Source organism: Glycine soja, chromosome 5, assembly GCF_004193775.1.
Source record: "Glycine soja cultivar W05 chromosome 5, ASM419377v2, whole genome shotgun sequence".
NCBI lineage: Eukaryota > Viridiplantae > Streptophyta > Magnoliopsida > Fabales > Fabaceae > Glycine > Glycine soja.
Window position 1 is genome coordinate 28,944,404 of NC_041006.1, and position 19,433 is coordinate 28,963,836.

Here is a 19,433-nt window from a genome sequence, read left to right on the forward strand (position 1 = left end):
TATAGTTGGTTGACTAATGTAGCTTCTTGCGATGCTCAGACATTCTTCAGCAACAGTATAGGCTTTTGTTCCTTTGGTCAGGATCCTAAGGTTCAGTAGCCTCTCCAACTTATCAGCAATTGCTACAAAACCATTCTAGTAAGTGAAAAACCATAACAATTGTAAGTAATAAAATGCAAAACAAAATAACAAACACAAAATACAAAAAAAATAATATTACCACTACATGTCCAAGATGATGCACATCAACGTCTACCTCGTCAGGTGTTGCTGCCGCCACCGGTTGTTGATACGCATCCGGTTCAACAAATGTGTCATATTGTTGAACTGGTGAAACTCTAGGAGGATTCCCTGGTTGTGCCGAACTCATGAATGAGTGCACGAAATCATGTAGAACCAATCCATGTAATCTGACGAACACTGGCCAGGCATTGCATAGATTTGCCCTACAGGTGCAATGTAGTCACTGAACTCCATCTATCATTCATTTCTTCAACAGATGTCGAAGATGCAATAAGATGTGGCAGAATAGTCTGGATCTATCCAAACTATCGTACAATCCTCTCCAATCGGTGAATGACTGTTAAAGGACCCCATTTGAGATGGTTAGAAAATAATGAGATCACCTCAAATTCTCTAAATGAACGGTGGTCACCATACGAAATCCAACACACTACATCAGGGGTTAGTTTGTCTAAACGCCTGCAATACGTCAACAAGGGCAGTGCCTTGCCAGAGGTCCATCGGCATGCACACAGTCTCCTCTCGACATAATCCTCGACAGCTAGGGCAGAACCAACGGACGGGAAATGCTCATAGATCCAACACTAAATATATTTTGCAAACATATTCATTAAAATACGCAACAACATATAATAATCAACGCCAATGAAAAAAAAAATTGTAACATATGAACTAACCTGTAATAGAGTGATATATTCTGCAAGCTACCTCGTCATGCTCTTCGACGTCTCATTTAAATTATCATACATGTGCACAAGTGATGTAGCGCCCCAAGCATAAGTCACACTCTGCGTCAAGTCACACGGTGCATCCAAGAATACCACGTGCACGTGTGTGGCACTCTTGTTAGCAAACAGTGTGCATCCAATCAGATGCAACAAATACGCTCGCGCTGCTACAATCCAATGACATGCCTCGATCTTCGTCTGATACACTCGCATCCACCATAGTCGAACATAAGAGCCATGATACTGAATCGTCTCAGCTCTCGCATCTGCAACGTTGACCTCGAGTAATTCCACCAACATATCAACAGCGTCGTCGACATGAAGTTGCTCGAAGCTGTGGAACGCCCCTACGATAGGTAGATGTAGCAACAACGCAATGTCATCCAAGGTGATAGTCACCTCTCCGACGGGAAAATGGAAACTACTAGTTTCCTTATGTCAAAGTTCCACAAAAGCAGACATTAGTCCTCGATTGCCCGTATCTAGGGAACATGCGATCAAAGGACTTAGTCCATTGGCAGCCATAAGGCCTTCAATCTCTGGAGTAGGCCTCCCGAACATAGCCATCTTCCTTGCATGGGAAGATAGCTTTAGCTCAGGACGTTCCTGCAAACAATAATATCGATCATGTAAAAAAGATTATTAAGTTGTAAACTACGTGCTTTATGTTTTTTTAACAATTACATACCTCTCAATTCCAGACTCTCAGAGCAATGTGATGTTCAAAATCTCTCAGAACTTATGTGTCATGGGGTTCGTATGGAAAACCCTCAACATTAGTAACAACTTCTTCAACAGGTGCTTCTTACTGCTCCTCGTTCAATTCCTCCACAGCCGTAGAAGGATCCTTAACAACACACTCCTGTCGTCGCTGCCTACGAGTAGATGCAGTGGGCCTTCGCCGCTGGGGGCATCATCATCACTCGCTTCTCTCCCCAGGTTCCTATTACTCGGCCTAAAGCACGATCAAGACCTCTAGTTCTAACCATTATCTGTACAATATTTTTAAAATGATTGTGAATTTTTTTTCCATGTTAAACTATTTTCAATTTTTGTTTCAATCATTTTTTAAAACTAACTAACAATGTTAAAATATTTTTAAATTTTGGTTTCAATATTTTTTATAACTACCAAATTTAATATATTTTAAAATTTAATTTCAATCATTTATTAAAACTAACACTCTTAATATATTTTAAATTTTGATTTCAATATTTTTTTATAACTAACAAATTTAATATATTCTAAAATTTTATTTCAATCATATTATAAAGTTTAAATTTTCGTTTCATCAAAATTTTCATTTCAATCAATTTTTTAAAATTAACTAACAATTTAAAAGTCTTTTAAATTTTTGTGTCAATATTTTTTATAACTAAAAAATTTAATATATTTTAAAATTTTATTTCAATAATTTTTTCTAACTTACGAATTTTTTATACGATTAAAATATTTGTTTCAATAGTTTGTGTAACAAATTTAAATAATTTAAAATTTTCATTTGAATTGTTTTTATAACTAACAAATTGAAATTATTTTAAATATTTTTTATGATTTCAATATTTTTCATAACTAGCGAATTTAAATATTTATTTCAATTTTTTTAAAAGTTAAACAAATATAATATTACAATATTTTAATTTAATATTTTGGCCAAACTAATCTAATCTTAGTTTTGGAAATCTAATCTAATATAATCTAGTCTAATCTTATATTAATATACTTAACAAATAAATCACAAAAATTATCCCCACACAACATAATATAAAAAGGAAGATTGACCAAATAAGCTCATACATAATAAAAAATCAATACATTATCAAATTTCACAAATTATTACAAATCAATTTTTTATTTTCAATTAAAAAATAAAAAAAACCAATACATATCACTGATCCGTATGATTTTTTTTCCTAAAAAAATTATGTTTCCGCCATTGATGTACGTCAAACAACAACAAACCAACACATTCATTCAATATAAAGCAATGAATCAACCAAAAATGCGTGAGAAGTAGATGAATACAAAGCAATGAATCAACTAACACATTCATTCGGAGGATAACTTATATGGAAGAAGATGAACCCAACAAGAAGAAGCAGCAACCAACACCAAGCAGAAGCGAAGAAGATGAAGCAAAAGCGAAGAAGACGAAGTAGAAGCGGTGCGCGAGAGAGGAAACAACAATGTGCGTGAGAAACAAGCACCAACGTGCGTGGGAAGTAGCAAAGAAAAAGGAAGAAGAAAGAAGAAGCAGAGGAACAACCAAAGGAAGAAGACGAAGCATAAGTGCTATAGAGAAAGGAAGTGACTCATACGAATGAGTCATTGTTCCTTTATATATTAAATGGGTGAAAGACAATTTAATCATTTCACCTAGGGTGCTGAGTGTCCCAGCAAAAATGTTGGGTGTCCAAAGTAACACCCCTTTCTTTTTCTTCTTCAAATTGGGTATAAAAAAACCCAAGCCCACACAGCAGGGATCAAAATGGAACTTAATCCATTGCAAACAAACCTAATTTATATTCATGGCACTTCCTAAATCAAAATTAAAAAAAAATCACTTTCATTATCTGTAATAAATGTATAAAATAATAATATATTGGAAGACAATAAATAATTAAAAATTTGAAAATATCACCATCTATCCCTTTCTTTCATTAATTATTGGGTTGTATTTTATTAGACAAAACTATTGTTGATATTAAAGAGGAACGTATTTTTTTTTCTTTTCATAATCCTCTGATTCATTAGGAAAAAGGAATCCCAACTATTCAGAGTTTAACTTAGAAGTAGGTAAAAATTTGATCAAGAATTATTTTACCAAAGATCAAAATTATATATTACGTTAACGATTCAACCTTAATTAAATGGAAAATGTATTGAACAAACAGTGAAATAATAATAATATAGTACTACGTCTTGCTCGACCAAGATACTAGCTTTATTGCGAGCCAAAAACCTTGATGGCAGCATTCTACCTTTTATAGAAGTTCAAAAGAATGAGAAATTATGGAATTCTCTATAAGAGTTGGAGAACTACCACTTTATTAGGAAGTAAAATTACCAACGTTTACACGAATTTTCAATTGGATGAGATTGGTAGAGTGGTCTCCATTGGAGATGGGATTGCAAATGTGAAAGGAATAACGTTGAATCTTTAGAATGAGAATGTCAAAATTATTGTCTTTAGTAGAGAGAGTATGAAAACAACTAAAATGAGAAAACAAAAACTATTGAAAAATATAAGTTACAAATTTTCATATTAAAGAAATAGATTTTTTTTTAAAAAAACCTTCTTTGTCTAAATTTTAGTTGTGTTTCCAAACATCTTGATTATTATACAAACAAGTTTTTTTGAAAAAAAAAATGTTGAAATTACTATTCCAAACATACACTTTTTATTGTTTCTTATTATAATAGTAGCTTCTATCAAACTTTTATAAGTTATTTCAACTAACTCTTAAAATAAACTAACTTATAAGTTATTAATTATTTTATTCTTAATAATTCTTTGAAATTTCTTTATACTTTTTTAATTTAAAAATCAAATAATTAAACATCTTAAAATCTTAGAATATGAGTTTAGGTCTAACTCAATCCCCAAAAACTAACTCAAGGGGTGAGGGTTGACCCTCATTTATATATTATAACTTGGTTTTATTTTTAGCTGATGTGTGACTTGAGTTTTTTTCCAACAAAACATGTTCTTTGATGTCATTTTACATTTAATAGTTAGTTTATTAACTAATTTTGTTAAGCATTTTCAAATCAATTAGTTAACTTATAATATTTTTTATGTGGCTTTAAACACTAACATGGACTATCATATTTTTTATGAGACCCCAGATTATATTTCTAGTGCTTTAAGACACTTCTAAAAAAATGAGTTTTAACATCGTCCTATTAACATCGATTATTTGAAAACTGATGTTGTTAAGCACTTACAACATCGGTCTTCAAATAACCGATGTTAGACCTAAATTTAGTGTGATTTTAACATCGATTATTTGAAAATCGATGTTGTAAGTGCTTAACGACATCTGTTTTCAAATAACCGATGTTAAAACTGAATTTAGTGTGACTTTAACATCATTTATTTGAAAACCGAAGTTGTAAGTGTTTAACATCATTTCAAATAACCGATGTTAAAATTGAATTATTTTAACATCAGTTATTTGAAAACCGATGTCGTAATATTAAATTTAATGTAATAAAAATATAAACACAGCAGACCCTCTCTACAAAATTTAATGTAATAATATTTATGGAAAGAGAAAAAGGAATCTCACGAAGACGGTACAAATGGAGGCTTCAATTCCTTCTCCTTCTCTCTAATGTTTGGGATCCCTAACAGAGCAATCAGAGGAAGAGCTTTAGAGAGCACAAAAAATGCCACAATTGATAACGGAGAACGCTTGAGCGACTATATCGAGATAAGAGATGAGTTATTCACAATTGGGGATTAGTGAGAACATGTGTAGGGATCCTTAGACTATCAATTGTAATGAGTTTTGGGGTGTTTCCGCAATTTTTTATTTTATCCTTATAATTATAACTAAATTATATATGTTTGATGAATCATTTGATGTCCCAATCAGAAATTGCTGTGAAATTGATATGCTCTTGTGTTGAGTATGAATCCTATCAATTGAGTCTTTTTCTAATTAACGCGAATTGATGAAATTAAGTAAGTAGAGATTTAGTGTAAGAGGGAGTGAGATACTGATTTTGTATTTTTAAAATTTAGAAGAGTATTAAATGACATAAACTTATAATGATATTGATTTTGTGTGTACATGGCACCAGAGGTGATCCAATGTGAACCTTATAATGAAAAGTGTGATGTGTACAATTTTGGGATAATATTGAACGAGCTTTTAACGGGAAATTACCCATACGTTGAGACGAAATATGGTCCCACCAAGGTATATATGATCATCACACTAATCTTGAGTTGCCTAGTTAATTTTGTTAAATTGTTATGTAAATATTTAATGAAGTAGTTCAATGCTAATCTCAATTGTATAACAATATGAAATGTCACTTGATCTTGATTATCATGAAATAAAAATTTTGATGTTATATTATTAGATTGTCATGAAAGTTGTGGAGGGTAAGTTGCGACCTAAGCTTCCGTGTGATGATGTTGGCCAACTTGGAACCAGAGAGATTGAAGACGCTTTGCATCCGGTGGGCAAAATACTATTTGAAAGTTAAAAATGAAACTTAGAATGTTTAGACAATTTTGTAATTGTAGTTTATATTTACTTACTTTACAGTTTTTACAATTCATGTTTTAACATTAAATATGCTTTAAATTCATAGTAATTAGTAAATTTCTCATGGAATTTCGGTTAAAAACTGTTTCAAAACAGAATGAAAATTATATGTTGTGTGATCTGATTTTAAAATTTACAAGTTAATTTTAGATTTATTGAAAAAACAGACAACATATTAAAAAAAAAAGTTCTAAAACAACATCAGTTTTTTAAAAAACCGATGTTAAATGTTACTAACAACATCGATTTTTTTAAAAACCGATGTTGCTATTAACATTTAACATCGATTTTTAAGAAAATCGATGTTATTAATGACATTTAACTTCGATTTTTAAAAAAACTTATATTATTAATAACATTTAACACCGATGTTGATATGTAAATTTATAGTTTTTTTTCATTATTCTTATCATATAACATTGGTTATTTAAATAACCGATGTTATATTTATTAGTTAACATCGGTTTTTCACGATGCTACTTTCCATATCGGTACTTTCAATATCAATTAATAATCGATGTTGAAAGTCTTAAATAATCAATGTAAAAATCTTATTTCCTAGTAGTGAGAGTTGAGTTAGCTCATAATAAATCAGCCAGAGATAGTTAATCCTCTGGTCCGTATTCAAAAAAAAAAAAAGTTAATTTGTAAGTTTTTAAATTTAAGACTCTAACTTGATTAGTTTTATCAAACACACATGAGAAGTTATGTAAAAGTAAGAACTGAAATAATTTTTTAGGCCATTCTTTAAAGAAAGATTTATACGTCTTATAAAGATTGAAGTAAAGAGACGGAAGTAAAAATGAATGAAAAATGAACAAAGATGAAAATTCATAATTGAAGTCTCGTAGCTTACCTAACTGAATTCATTAAAGGGGAAAAAGTTTATGTGCTTTTAAATTTCACATATATTTCCAAAGAATCGTAGTTATGAAAGGTTGGTTGTGCGGTGCTATAATTGCAGGGCAGGTACTGGTGCCTGGTGGAGTGGCATTAGCGAGATAATTAATAAATAACATGGTAATTGTTGATCATAGCAGTCAAAGACAATAACAGAGACTATAAATCCACCATTGTGACAAGATGTAGATGCCTTTGGATGCCAGGAAGCAAGTTTTAAATAATTATGTAATAATTTATCATGTAGGATAAGTTTGATATTTTTTAAAATAATTATTTAAATAAATAATAATTTATAATTAAATGATTATATAAAAAATATTTTACTGTCTGTGTATACACATTAAATTAATATATATATATATATATATAGTTCTAATAACTAAATCTTGCCGAAAAGAGTATTCAACTAAAGACAAGAACGTAATTGGACTTAAGAATTATTAATAGACTCTTCCCCTCTGATTTGATAACAATCATCTTTATCCTTTATTACTCATCAATTTGTTATAATCGTTGTCTTTTAACGACGCTCCTTTAATGATTATTACAACCTCAAAAAGAGGCCGAGAGTATTATAACAATCAATACACAATCTTTCAATTTTGAGTGCATGAACAACAAATAACCTGAAGAATACACAGTCACGAACACAAGAAGACATGAATCCAGATACAGGTCAACAAATGATCATAACGGTGTGTGTGTCAACATATATATTATTTTCTTTTTCTTATTCTTTTTGAAGATATGACTCTGTTAAGTGTTAATGGTAAAAATCCGTAATGATAGAAACAACCAAAAATAATATGACTACTGCAACCAAGAATAATGATTCAAAGAGAATGAATTGAAAATTAAAAGTAGTTTTCATTGTATGGAAAGTGTGAATTGAAAATTAAAAATTAGTTTGGAGTATAGTGTAATTACATAATATTATCTCTTAAAATTATAATTTCAATTTTACTAGAAAAATCAAAACATATTTAGAATTTGAAGGTATAATTTTAATCTCAAATTTCAATCCACGTCTAATTTGGTGAGGTAATCGACCACTAACAGAAAAACCACCATCCACCTATCAAGTCTCAACCAAGTCCCCCAAAAGAGTAATAATGATCTAAACCCAAAACGAACGAGACAAAAAGCCAAGCACAGTAGCACTAGTGATGACAACGACATCAATCGAATAATAAGGGTCTGAAGGTAACAATGTAAATAAATGTAATGTGTACCCAAAACAGGGTCAAAAGAAAAAGAAACAAAAAAGGAAAATAAATGATACAATACAAGAATATAATAACAGCAACAAAGCCTGTCTAGAAGACCAAAACAAGGGTAGCCCAACCCAAACCTAAGCCTCCTAGAACCTTCTTCAAGCACATGATGGTCTCTGCTCCACTCTGAAAAAAAAAATAAAGCAAACAATGTCAGATCCCAGTTACCAATGTTAAAGTGTTCACAATTTGTCCAAAGCAAAGAAGTAATGTAGTAATATTTTATTGATTAACCAAAATCCTAGATTTACTCCACCACTGTTATAAAATAAAAAATTAATAGGCTATCCAAACCAAATCCACGCGTCAATGGTGGCGCGTGGCCTCACCGTAAGCTTACACCTTAGTTCACTTTCAGTTTAGCGTAGTAAAAAAGTGTAAAACCCTAAACTCAGTCAAGTTCAATCAAGTTTCAAGCACTTGGATTTCAACGAAAAACATCCTGAAAAATTCAACTAATAAAATGAACATTATTTTTTATTATTTTATAAATCACATATTTTCCTTCCAAATATTTAACCTAATCACTCAAATTCAAGACTATGGAGTTATTCTCGCACTCATATGAGTTGATTCACATGCTCGAGATTCAATATTATATTATCTTTCACTTACATACATTATTCTGGTCGTGGATGCAAGATCTTTAACAAAAAAACACAGATCTGATGTACATTGTACAAAAGAAAAACTTAAAAAACCAAAATAGAACTTATAAAATTTGATGTACGAATATAAAACAACATGGTCCAAAAATGAAGTTAGAGATATTACAGAAGAGATAAGACGTACCTCATCGTTGGCAGCAGTGGCAGGTCCAGGGGAAGAAGCGTCCTCGCTAGGACCAGGAGCCCCGGTGGGTGGCGCAGGAGGTCCCAGCAACGACGGTGAAGGAGCCGGAGCACCGTGCTTCTTACCCTTCTTCTTGTGCTTGCTCGGAGCCGGAGCGGGAGCCACAGGGGTGGTCGGCGCCGCCACCGGAACGGGAGCGGGTGGAGAACTCACCGGCACGGGAGCGGGGGGAGAGCTCACGGGAACCGGCGCCGGAGGAGGAGAGGCTGCAGGTGGCTTGGTCGCTGGAGCAGGCGCGGCGGGGGTGGTGGTAGGAGATGCCGCCGGCGACGAAGCAGGGGTTGCGGTTGCGGGCTTAGGAGACGAAGCTGGTGGAGATGATTTGGGAGAAGCAACTGGGGCTGGTGAATTCGGTGTGGAAGGTGCTTGGGCGGGAGTGGCGGCGGCGGGGGTTGCCGGAGTGTTCGAGGGCGCTGCGGCGGGAGACTGGCCTCCGACGCCGGCGACTACAATGCAGATGAATGCAAGAGAGAGAACACCGTTGCGATCCATTGGTGAATGAATCGCACTGTGGAGAGTGTGATTCGTGTGAATGAGAGAGAGAGAGAGAGAGAGTGACAGGGTATGGTGTGTAAGAGAGAGGTGGCGAAAGGTTTATATAGAGACTACCTAGTTTTCTTTTCTGGTAGTACTATGCTGAGAGGTTCGTTTTTTGGACGTTGATGATGGGCTTTGTTGGAACAGAACAGATATCATCATGGACCACACATTAGCCGTTGGATTAACGTGTCTGACGTAGTACGCGTTTCAAATCTTTGGGGACTCTAGCCTGTTATTATTGTTTTTCTTTTTCCTATTAAAACATTAAAAAATCGTCTGCAATCTAAAACGGTCGATTAAGAAAAATAAAATAGTTTAACATAAGAAATAAAATCTAAAGTTAATTAGAATATCAACTATTGATTGTATAATTAATGGTTATTATTGTGTTCTATTTTGGAAACACCATTCCTCCTCTTAGACGAGTCAAATTCATTTAATTGATGTTAAAACTAATTAAAGTAAAAAAATAGTTTAATTATTAAAATGTTCATATTTTTATTAAAGTATTTTTTCTTGTAAATAGACCAACCAACCTTTATTAAAAATTACACATATAAAGAAACAGGCCTTATTAAAAATTACACATATAAAGAAACAGGCCTTAATTATTTCTTTTGTCATTCTTTTTTATTTAGATCAAATTGAATGTTTAATTTGATCTCTTTTTTTTTACAGTAATTTGATCTCTTTATTATTAAAATTTTAAATTTTACTCCTTAATTTTTAAAATTAAGTCAATATTATCTTTTTCGATCAATTTACATTAACACAACTATTTTCATAATTTGTGAAATAGACATGTGTCCAATCACTAGCACTGTTACTATCAATATTAACTTAATTATAAAAGACATAAGCTTTAAAAAAATGGACATAAATTTGTCCGGATACATCTAATAAAAGAAGATAGGTTATGGGTTATGTTTTCTTACCATCCTCCTTGCCTTATAATTATGAAGTCTTTAAACTTTCTTTTTATTGAAACAAAAACAAAAAAGAAGAAAACAAAGCACAGTGGCATGGGGCATGATCCAGTCTGGAGGAGGGGCCCACTTGGACATTAGGCGCATGTGACATCTAGGAAATGAATATGTGACCCTTGAGCTAATATATGCATTGGTTAGTGTCTTTATATTACTCATTTTGCAATTAGCACAGTCTTGTTTGAATTGTTTCTTTGCTGGTTCTGATTTTGGTGCTTTGCGGGACCAACCGCCAGCTGGTGTTGGTGATATTAATACAGCTGGTTTGTTTAGGTGGGCCAAATCCATTTCAATCAACCAATAACTTTATGCCACTATAGCATCTCATGCAATCATTCCTCAAAGACCTTTTGCTTTTTTTATTTCAAGATTTTCCATAGTCAATTTAAAATATTTGCTAACATGATTTTAGGTAACTGTTAATATGTTTTTATGGTTATAATTATTGATATGTTTAGTTTTTTTTTTCTTTTCTAACCATTTTGTAAGTAATCGCGAAAGCGTATTAGGTGCATATTTTTCCTTTAGCATGATATTTTATATCTAAAATTAAGATTAAAATTCTGAATAAGTTTTTATCAAGAGATACAGATAGTTACCACTATCTCAATCATTATTATTAACAAATTTAGTTTATATTGAATAATTAATTTTGGATAAAGAATTAATTTTCAATTGAAGTAACTCTAAATAACTTTCACGTTAGATAAAAATTTATTAAGTATAAAATATTTAAACATAAAATATATTATTTTAAATTAATTTTAATTAAAATCTATTTTATGAACACAATCCAAATACGTAACAAATGTTTAGATTAGAAAAAATATATCTCCTTGAAAGGTTTCAAAAAAAAATTATAGTAAGATTTTGATAATATTTATTAATAAGAAAAATATGAGGATCATACCTGAATCACAAATAGTATAAAGTATTTATATATTAAAAATAAACTACCAGATTTGTCATCCTCTATTCCCATAATTCCTCAAAAGACCTAAACATTTCTTTAAAAAAACAGAATTTCTAGCTGCAAATATTAGCAACACAACCAGCACCACCGCCAAATTGTGGGCCCCGCGTGAAAATGCCATAATAACCATACCTTCACTATAAGATTTTTCTTTCTTTAAGTAGAAAATATAGAATATTGTTACTTTTTAATCACAAGTCTGGAGTGTACGCATAACGGTGTACTTCATATTCATACATTTTAAAGGTTTTTAAAAAAAAATCAAAGCTGATCAAAATTACTCATCAAGATTTGTTTTTGTTTATTTTACCTTCTTTTACGAAATTCAAACCAAATTAAAGCGGGTTGGTTTGATGCACCATGTCGGATCCAACGTTTTCATTGTAGCATTAAATGATTCATTAAACGAATGAGGAAATACAAGCATGGAATAAAAAAAACATTTGTCAGAAAATCACCAAAATAAATACTACTACTATAGTCATGCAAGGATTCTGATCTTCTAGATTCTCAAAAGAAACTATAATACACAGTGTGCATAGCAGTTATAAATCTAACCGTTATATAATAAGAAAAAACATAATAAAAAAAATCTAACTGTTAAAATTAATAAAATTTAATTTTATAAAATTAATATATTATGTTACTCCTATAAAATAAATTCAATGGATGGAATTTCTACCTCCGGACTGAAGAAAAAAATTAATTATTCAATTAAAATATAAGTAAATTTTAACTAATTTTATTTTATTTAACGATAGTATCTCTAAAATATTTTGGTAAAATTGCATTTTTCGTCCATCACTTTAGGTTCAATTTTGCATTTGGTCCCACTAATTTAATTCACAAATTAGGTCCCTCTGTTTTATAAAATCAATGTTGGTCCCTGAAGTCTCAATTGGATGTTGACCGTTAACCTCAGACGTTGACTGTCACGTGTCAACGTCTAAGAGGCCCTTTAAAATTTTTATCCATCTGTGGTGAAATTTTTTTACGCTTACCTAATTTCCCCTAACCCTAATCCCTAACCAGTCCCATAAATTCTAAAGTCGTTGGTGAAGGCGCTGTTCACGGAGCAGGACCAAAACACGCAGGCCAGCGTAGTGCTGTGTCTCGCCTCTACGATCGACAGAGCTTCGGATCTTGACCTGACCAGGCTGTCAAAGCTCCTGTCGAGGTTCAAGAAGCTTTTGAAGCGCGACGATTTCAAGGTGAAGCCAGTGCTGTTGACGCTCGTCGAAAGTATTGTCGCTGCGGGCGGCGCGTCCGACCCCGCGCAGTTAAAGAGTTTGATTCCCTGCTTGGTGGAGGCGTTGAGCAGCGAAGATTGGGCCACGCGGAAGGCCGCGGCGGAGATGCTCATGGTGGTTGCCGACGTGGAGAGGGATTTCTTATCGGAGTTTAAGGGTGAGTGTGTGAGAGTTTTCGAGAATCGATGGTTTGATAAGGTTTGTGTGAAGTCTGAAGATATTTGTATTTTTTATTATTTTTTTTGCGGTAATGTTAAAGTGAATTGAGAGCGTGTGGTGTTTTGTTTAGGTGAAGTTAGTTCGGGGCGTTATGAATCAGATGTTGGAAGCGTGGAAGCTGGTTCCTGATGTTTCGGATGAAGTTTCTCCACCTCCTAAATCGCAATCTTCATCCAAAGGTAATTATTTGATTTTGGTTATTTAGTGTTTGATCAGAGAATTTGGGATGTGGAAACAAACATGCTATTATTTGGGTTGTCATTTGGCAATTTGCCGATGCCTTATGCTAGTGCAGTTGGAAGTCTTATGTATGCCATGGTATGCACAAGGCTAGATCTAGCAAAAGCAGCTAGTGTAGTGAGTATGTATATGGGTAAACTTGGGAAGGAACATTGGAAAGCAGTTAAACAAATATGAAGGTACCTTAAGGGTACAACTAATATTGGACTCATCTACCAAGGTAACACATCTTGTACACTTGTTGGTTATTCAAATTCTAACTACACTATAGATTTGGATGCAAGGCGATCTGTGATAGGTTATGCTTTCACAATTGGCAATTCTCTTGTTAGTTGGAAAGCTACACCTCAACCCATTGTTGCTTTGTTGACAGCAAAGGCAGAATATATGGCTCTGGTAGAAGCAACAAAGTAAGGAATCTGGTTAAAGGATCATATCAGCAATCTTGATTTTCCACAAGATAGGGCTATCATTTTCTACGACAGTCTAAGTAAGGATGGCAATGGGTTGGACTTGTGGGGCCAATCCGTTTTGGCCTTTTTTTTTACGACCCGAGTTAAGGTTTTTAACCCGTCAACCCGTCCCATTTCGGCCCGCTAAAAAACGGGTTGAGAGAAAAGCATGGCGGGCCAACCTACCAACCCATTTTTTATTAAAAAAATAATTTCGTATTTATTTTGGTTTTTTATACATATATTTTTTAATTTTTAATTAGTTTATTTTTTGTCTAAATAAATTGTTATTCAAAATTTATATTCAATTTTTTTAGTAAGTATTTATTATTTAGTATTTATAAAAGATAAAATTAATTAAAATATATTTACAATTTATTTTTCATAATATTTTAGTTTTGACGGGCCAACAGGCCAACTCGTCAATCAGACAAAAATGGGACAGACTGACACTTTAAACCCATATATTAAATGCAGGATGGGGTAGGTTGGCCCATTTTTGGTGAGTTGGTGGCGGGGCGGGTCATGTTGGGGCGGACCAACCCGTTTTGCCACCCAGTCTGAGTGCAATATGCTTAGCCAAAGATTAGATCCATCATGAAATGACTAAGCACATTGACGCTTGATATCACTTCATTCATATTGAGAAGATGATTGAAGTCCAAAATGTTTATACAAGAGAAAACATAGCTCATATGTTTACAAAGCATGTTCCTAGAAGCAAATTTATGTATTATTTGGATTTACTCAATGTAAATGGCTGGAAATGACTCTATATATTTGTTTTTAGAATTATTACTAAATCAATGTGGAGATTGTTCAAAGAGGTGATTGGACAACACCATCTACATCATCCAGTCTAATCCTCTATACTAAGATTTATCTTTTGTCTAGTGAATCGTCCAATGCTTTCTAACTACATATTGTCTAGTCTTTTTAATTAGTTGTTAGATGGTTTAGATTACAAGTTCTATTTGTAATCATTTTCTATTATTTCTATTTCAGTCTAATACACTCCTATATAAGGGAGTTAGTTAGAAGAATTAAGTGCGACAAAAGTGCTAAACCCACAATTGTAATATCATTGTTTTAATCTTCAATAATAATGATACTTCTTTTTCTTTTTTTGCGTGTTACAATTATATGTTCTTCTTCTTTTTTATTTGAATCCGTCTTTCTTAGTGTTAAACCTAACATCAATTTATATAATTTTCACTAATAAAAAATCTTATTAAACAACTAAAATGCTATTATGATAAAAAAAAAAAAAACTTTGGCTTAGTTTACACCAACTTCTAACTCATGCAAGCTTTTTTAAGCAATACTTATGTTAATTAAAACTTTTCAAGAGCAAGAATACTAAACTCTTCAATTTACAAGAATTATTTTTAAAAAATTAAAATTCATAAAATGATTATTTATTTTTAAATTCATTTTTTATAGAATTATTCATTAAGAAGTTTATTTATTTTTTGTCATATACACTACATCATATAAGTGGCAAATAAACGACTATAGAAGAAATGTATTTTTTTTTATCATACTATTAACAATTAAAAGTTAATATTTACTTTATATAACTAATGAGAAGTGATTATTATTACTAGATATTTGAAAATTTTGTTTTTAAAATAGTTTATCAGGAAATAGAATATTAATATATCAGTGAATTTCAAACTGAAATTATGTGTTTATAAACATTGTTCATCTCAAATACAAAATAATTGTAGTAAGTATCATAGTAAAAATATTTCACATATTTTTTCACAAATATATTAAATTAAAAGAACTATAATAATTTTCTATAAAAAAAACTATAATGATTTAATTTTATTTTATCATCTTATAATAATGTCTTTTACGATATGAAAAACTCGTATAATTTTCAATTTACATTTTTATTACATATTTCATTTAAAATTTTAATTCAAAGTTAAGATATTTTCAAACCTTTTGTTTTAGGTTTTAACTATTTTTAAAATTATAAATTGACTCAAATTACGCATAGAAAACAATTTGTTAATATTTTAAAATTTTGATAATCAACTAAAATTAATGTATTTATATTATACATGGTAGGATATATAATGTTTTATTTTTAATATATACGGTTTTAACCTTTTAATATAGTAACTAGTAATCGTTATTGTCATTTATACTTTTCAGATCAATTATATATATATATATATATATATATAATGATTTAGATTTTACAATTAATTAAAAATTAAAATTATTTCATAAATATGAGAAATATTAATAAATAATAAACAAAATATTCAAACCAATTAATAATTAGAAAATTAAAAAGTCCTATATTTTTGTAATATTATTATTAAAAGTGATCTTCATATTAATTTATATTATATATATAATGCATAAAAATGACTTAGTTATAGTTGAAATTTTCTTCAAAATAAAAGTTGTAGTTGAAAATAAATTATCTTTTGCTTTTTGAAACAAAAATAATTATGTCAGTTAGTGACAATTATTATTTTGTCTTATTAAATACAAATGTTAGTGACAATGTCTTTGTCACATGAAATATAATTTTTAGTAACATTTAAAAATAATGTCACTAACACAATAATCACTTAAATATAAGGGATAATTGGAGATGAATTGAAATATTGTAAGAAAAATTCTTCCATTATTGATTCTTTAAAATCACTAACAATAAATATTTATTATTACAAAAAAATAAATTTCTTTATTTGTACCAAAAATTAAAAGGATAGATAATAGAAGTTAACAACAACAAAGGAAGGAGCCGAGGCCACAAATTTGGAGATTGGTAAGGACACGACAGTGGAAACATCTAGTGTTGAGGACCACTTGACTGGAAACAAATGGTGATAAAAAAAGGACATGATTTCAACTTCAGCCTTCAGGCGCTTATGTCGAAATCGCAAAATGGCTTATCAGTTATCACAGAAGGGGTTGAAATGAATGATGTTACGACATCGAAAGCTTGAAAATATCATGGTGTTGCAAACATGATGGCAATGTAGGACAGGGTCGCAGGATTTATGGCACAATGGCATTCATAAGTACCAAGTTCAGATTTTTTTCGTTGATTTAAAAATTTTGTAGTTTTTTTTATATTAAGAAAATATAAATGATACATTATAAACAGTTAAACTAAATAGATCGTCAAAAATATTATGGAAATAATATAACTCGATCGTTTAAGAATGGTCTTTTCTCTTAAGCATATTGGACTTAAATATAAATTTTCTTTAAAAAAATAGTTGAGTTAAGATGCCATATTGTTAAAATAATAAATAATAGACGGATAATAAATAATAAATAATAAATAATAAATAAACTTGTTAGAATATATGTAGAAATTTTGATGTATAATAAAGTACTAGAAATTTAGATGAATTTTTTTATTTAAAAGCTAACGTAAGTTTATAACTTACATATAGTCAAAATTTTAAAATCATACTTTTCAAATTTAACATCTAAATGTTCAATAGAAGTTTGTTTATTAAAGTATTCTTTCTTTTTCATTTGACATTTTTCGAAACCAAGCCAAAAAAAATAAAAGAAGTTGATTTCATTTAACTTTCAGCAGTTCATGTCACATTTATCAAGTTTTCTTTCTTCCTTTACTTTTTTTCCTCTCACTTTTGTTTCTAGTCGTAAACTTGGAAATTTTATCTTTTTCCATTTATAAGTCAACTTTAGTTGTGCTTTTTTTTTTTTTTTTGTAAAAATATATTGGAACAGAATCATCTATCTTTTAATGAGTTTAACCTTATAATCGAAAAGTCATCCCGGAATATTTGCTTAATGGCTTATAATTATGTTACTTAAATGTTTATATGATTATTTAATTTATATATTGAAATTAATGAAAGATTACTTTAGTATGTATAATACAATAATAAATTAATTTTTTTTGTCAGCTAATAATAAATTAGTTAACATTATATCAAATGACCAACGAGCATTAACCAATTGATAGGATTAAATAACATTGAGTTCAAGCTCTTCAGTTCACCTTTTGTCTGTGATAATTATTTATCGAAAGGATAACATTCCTCTCTAAACTACTTACTAAAAAATAGTATAGTAAATGTTTATGTCAACAATTGATTTTTAAGAGAATGCTAACTCATAGTAGTACTACACAAAGGAACCATTGACTTTGCAGTTTTGTCAATACTGAGTCTTAACACTACGCATTGGCGGTGAAACAAATGGAACGGTGAATGATTTGATTGGTAAAGTTTGAAAAAGTTTTACGAGCAAAACCCTATTTCTATTTACTTTAATCTTATAAGTTTACATCTTTAAAATCATTATATTTTTTTCCTCTTCTTACTTCAATGTAACTTAAAGCTTATTCTTAAAGGTAAAACGTGTCCTTGCAATCAAAGTAACGGAATGAAAAGCAAATATAAATAATAAGAGTAATAATTAAGAAAAGGGCCAGGGAGAAAAGATATAAAAGTGGCAATGTCATGATATATACGTGCTTTAGAGCCTTGTATTAGTGACAAGCTATCAATTAGCAAATGCTATAATCACTGTATTATAGTACTTAACTTTCTTACATCGAGTCTGCTTTTGATTTCTTGGCTATTAAGGCACACCAATATGCATAAAGAAGATGATCAAAGAGCGAGTGGGCAATATACACGTACGCATCAGTTTCTTTAACTCCAAGATAATGACTATTTTTTCCTATATTGATTGTATGCTGGTGAGACGACGGACATTCCATACTTTTGGTAGAGGGAAAATCTGATGCGAATCTTTATTATGCGTCTATCGTCATTCTTTTAATCTAACAGGCATAATAATTCTTTTATCAATTATCAAAGGATTAAGCTTTTGAATAAATAAATAAATAAAATAAAATAAACTTTGAGAAAAAAAGATCATGTATTGATAGGACAAAACACTTTCACATATTATTAAATCATAAATTACTATATATAATAAATTTCATAACTTTTAATAACAATATAAATTTTTTATACTATTAATGTATAATAATCATTAATTAAACTCTTAAACTTTTAAATCAACACTGTAAGAATAGTTTGGTTAAATTTTCAAATTCAAATTTTTGGAGAGAGTTTTGTTTAATTATTACCATATTTATATATTAGTCTCGTAGATATCTAATCTACTATATTATAAAAGAGAACCCCAGAAAAATTACTGATGTGATCCTTCTTAAAAAATTGGCACATGTCCCTTTTGCTGGTTTATTGTCATTTTGATGCGTTTTTGGTTTGTCCTCAGCTTCTACACGTGGGTGGTTTACGTGTTGATTTTTTTATCTGCAATGGTTTACGTGTTAAGTAAGTGGTTTACGTGTTAATTGTTTTGATCAGCAAGGAATATTTGTGCCATGTGTCTGATGGCTAAGGTAGCTTCCACTCTTTGATTGGGCACGTGGTTTGGGGGTTTTGTGCAATCCCGTTGGTTGTTGTTGTGTCATTTTGGTTTGTTTCTTTTTCAAGTTTGAAAA

General features: G+C 30.8%; 1 protein-coding gene across 1 annotated transcript; it reads right to left on the bottom strand.

Annotated features, from left to right (window-relative positions):
• Positions 1-8,290: 8,290 nt before the first annotated feature.
• On the bottom strand, positions 8,291-9,869 carry LOC114412454 (lysine-rich arabinogalactan protein 18-like). Its single transcript, XM_028376354.1, has 2 exons — positions 9,223-9,869; positions 8,291-8,556 (listed from the first exon to the last, which is right to left on the bottom strand). Exons 1-2 carry the CDS (start codon positions 9,772-9,774, stop codon positions 8,473-8,475), a joined length of 636 nt encoding a protein of 211 aa, XP_028232155.1. The 5' UTR covers positions 9,775-9,869; the 3' UTR covers positions 8,291-8,472.
• Positions 9,870-19,433: the final 9,564 nt, after the last annotated feature.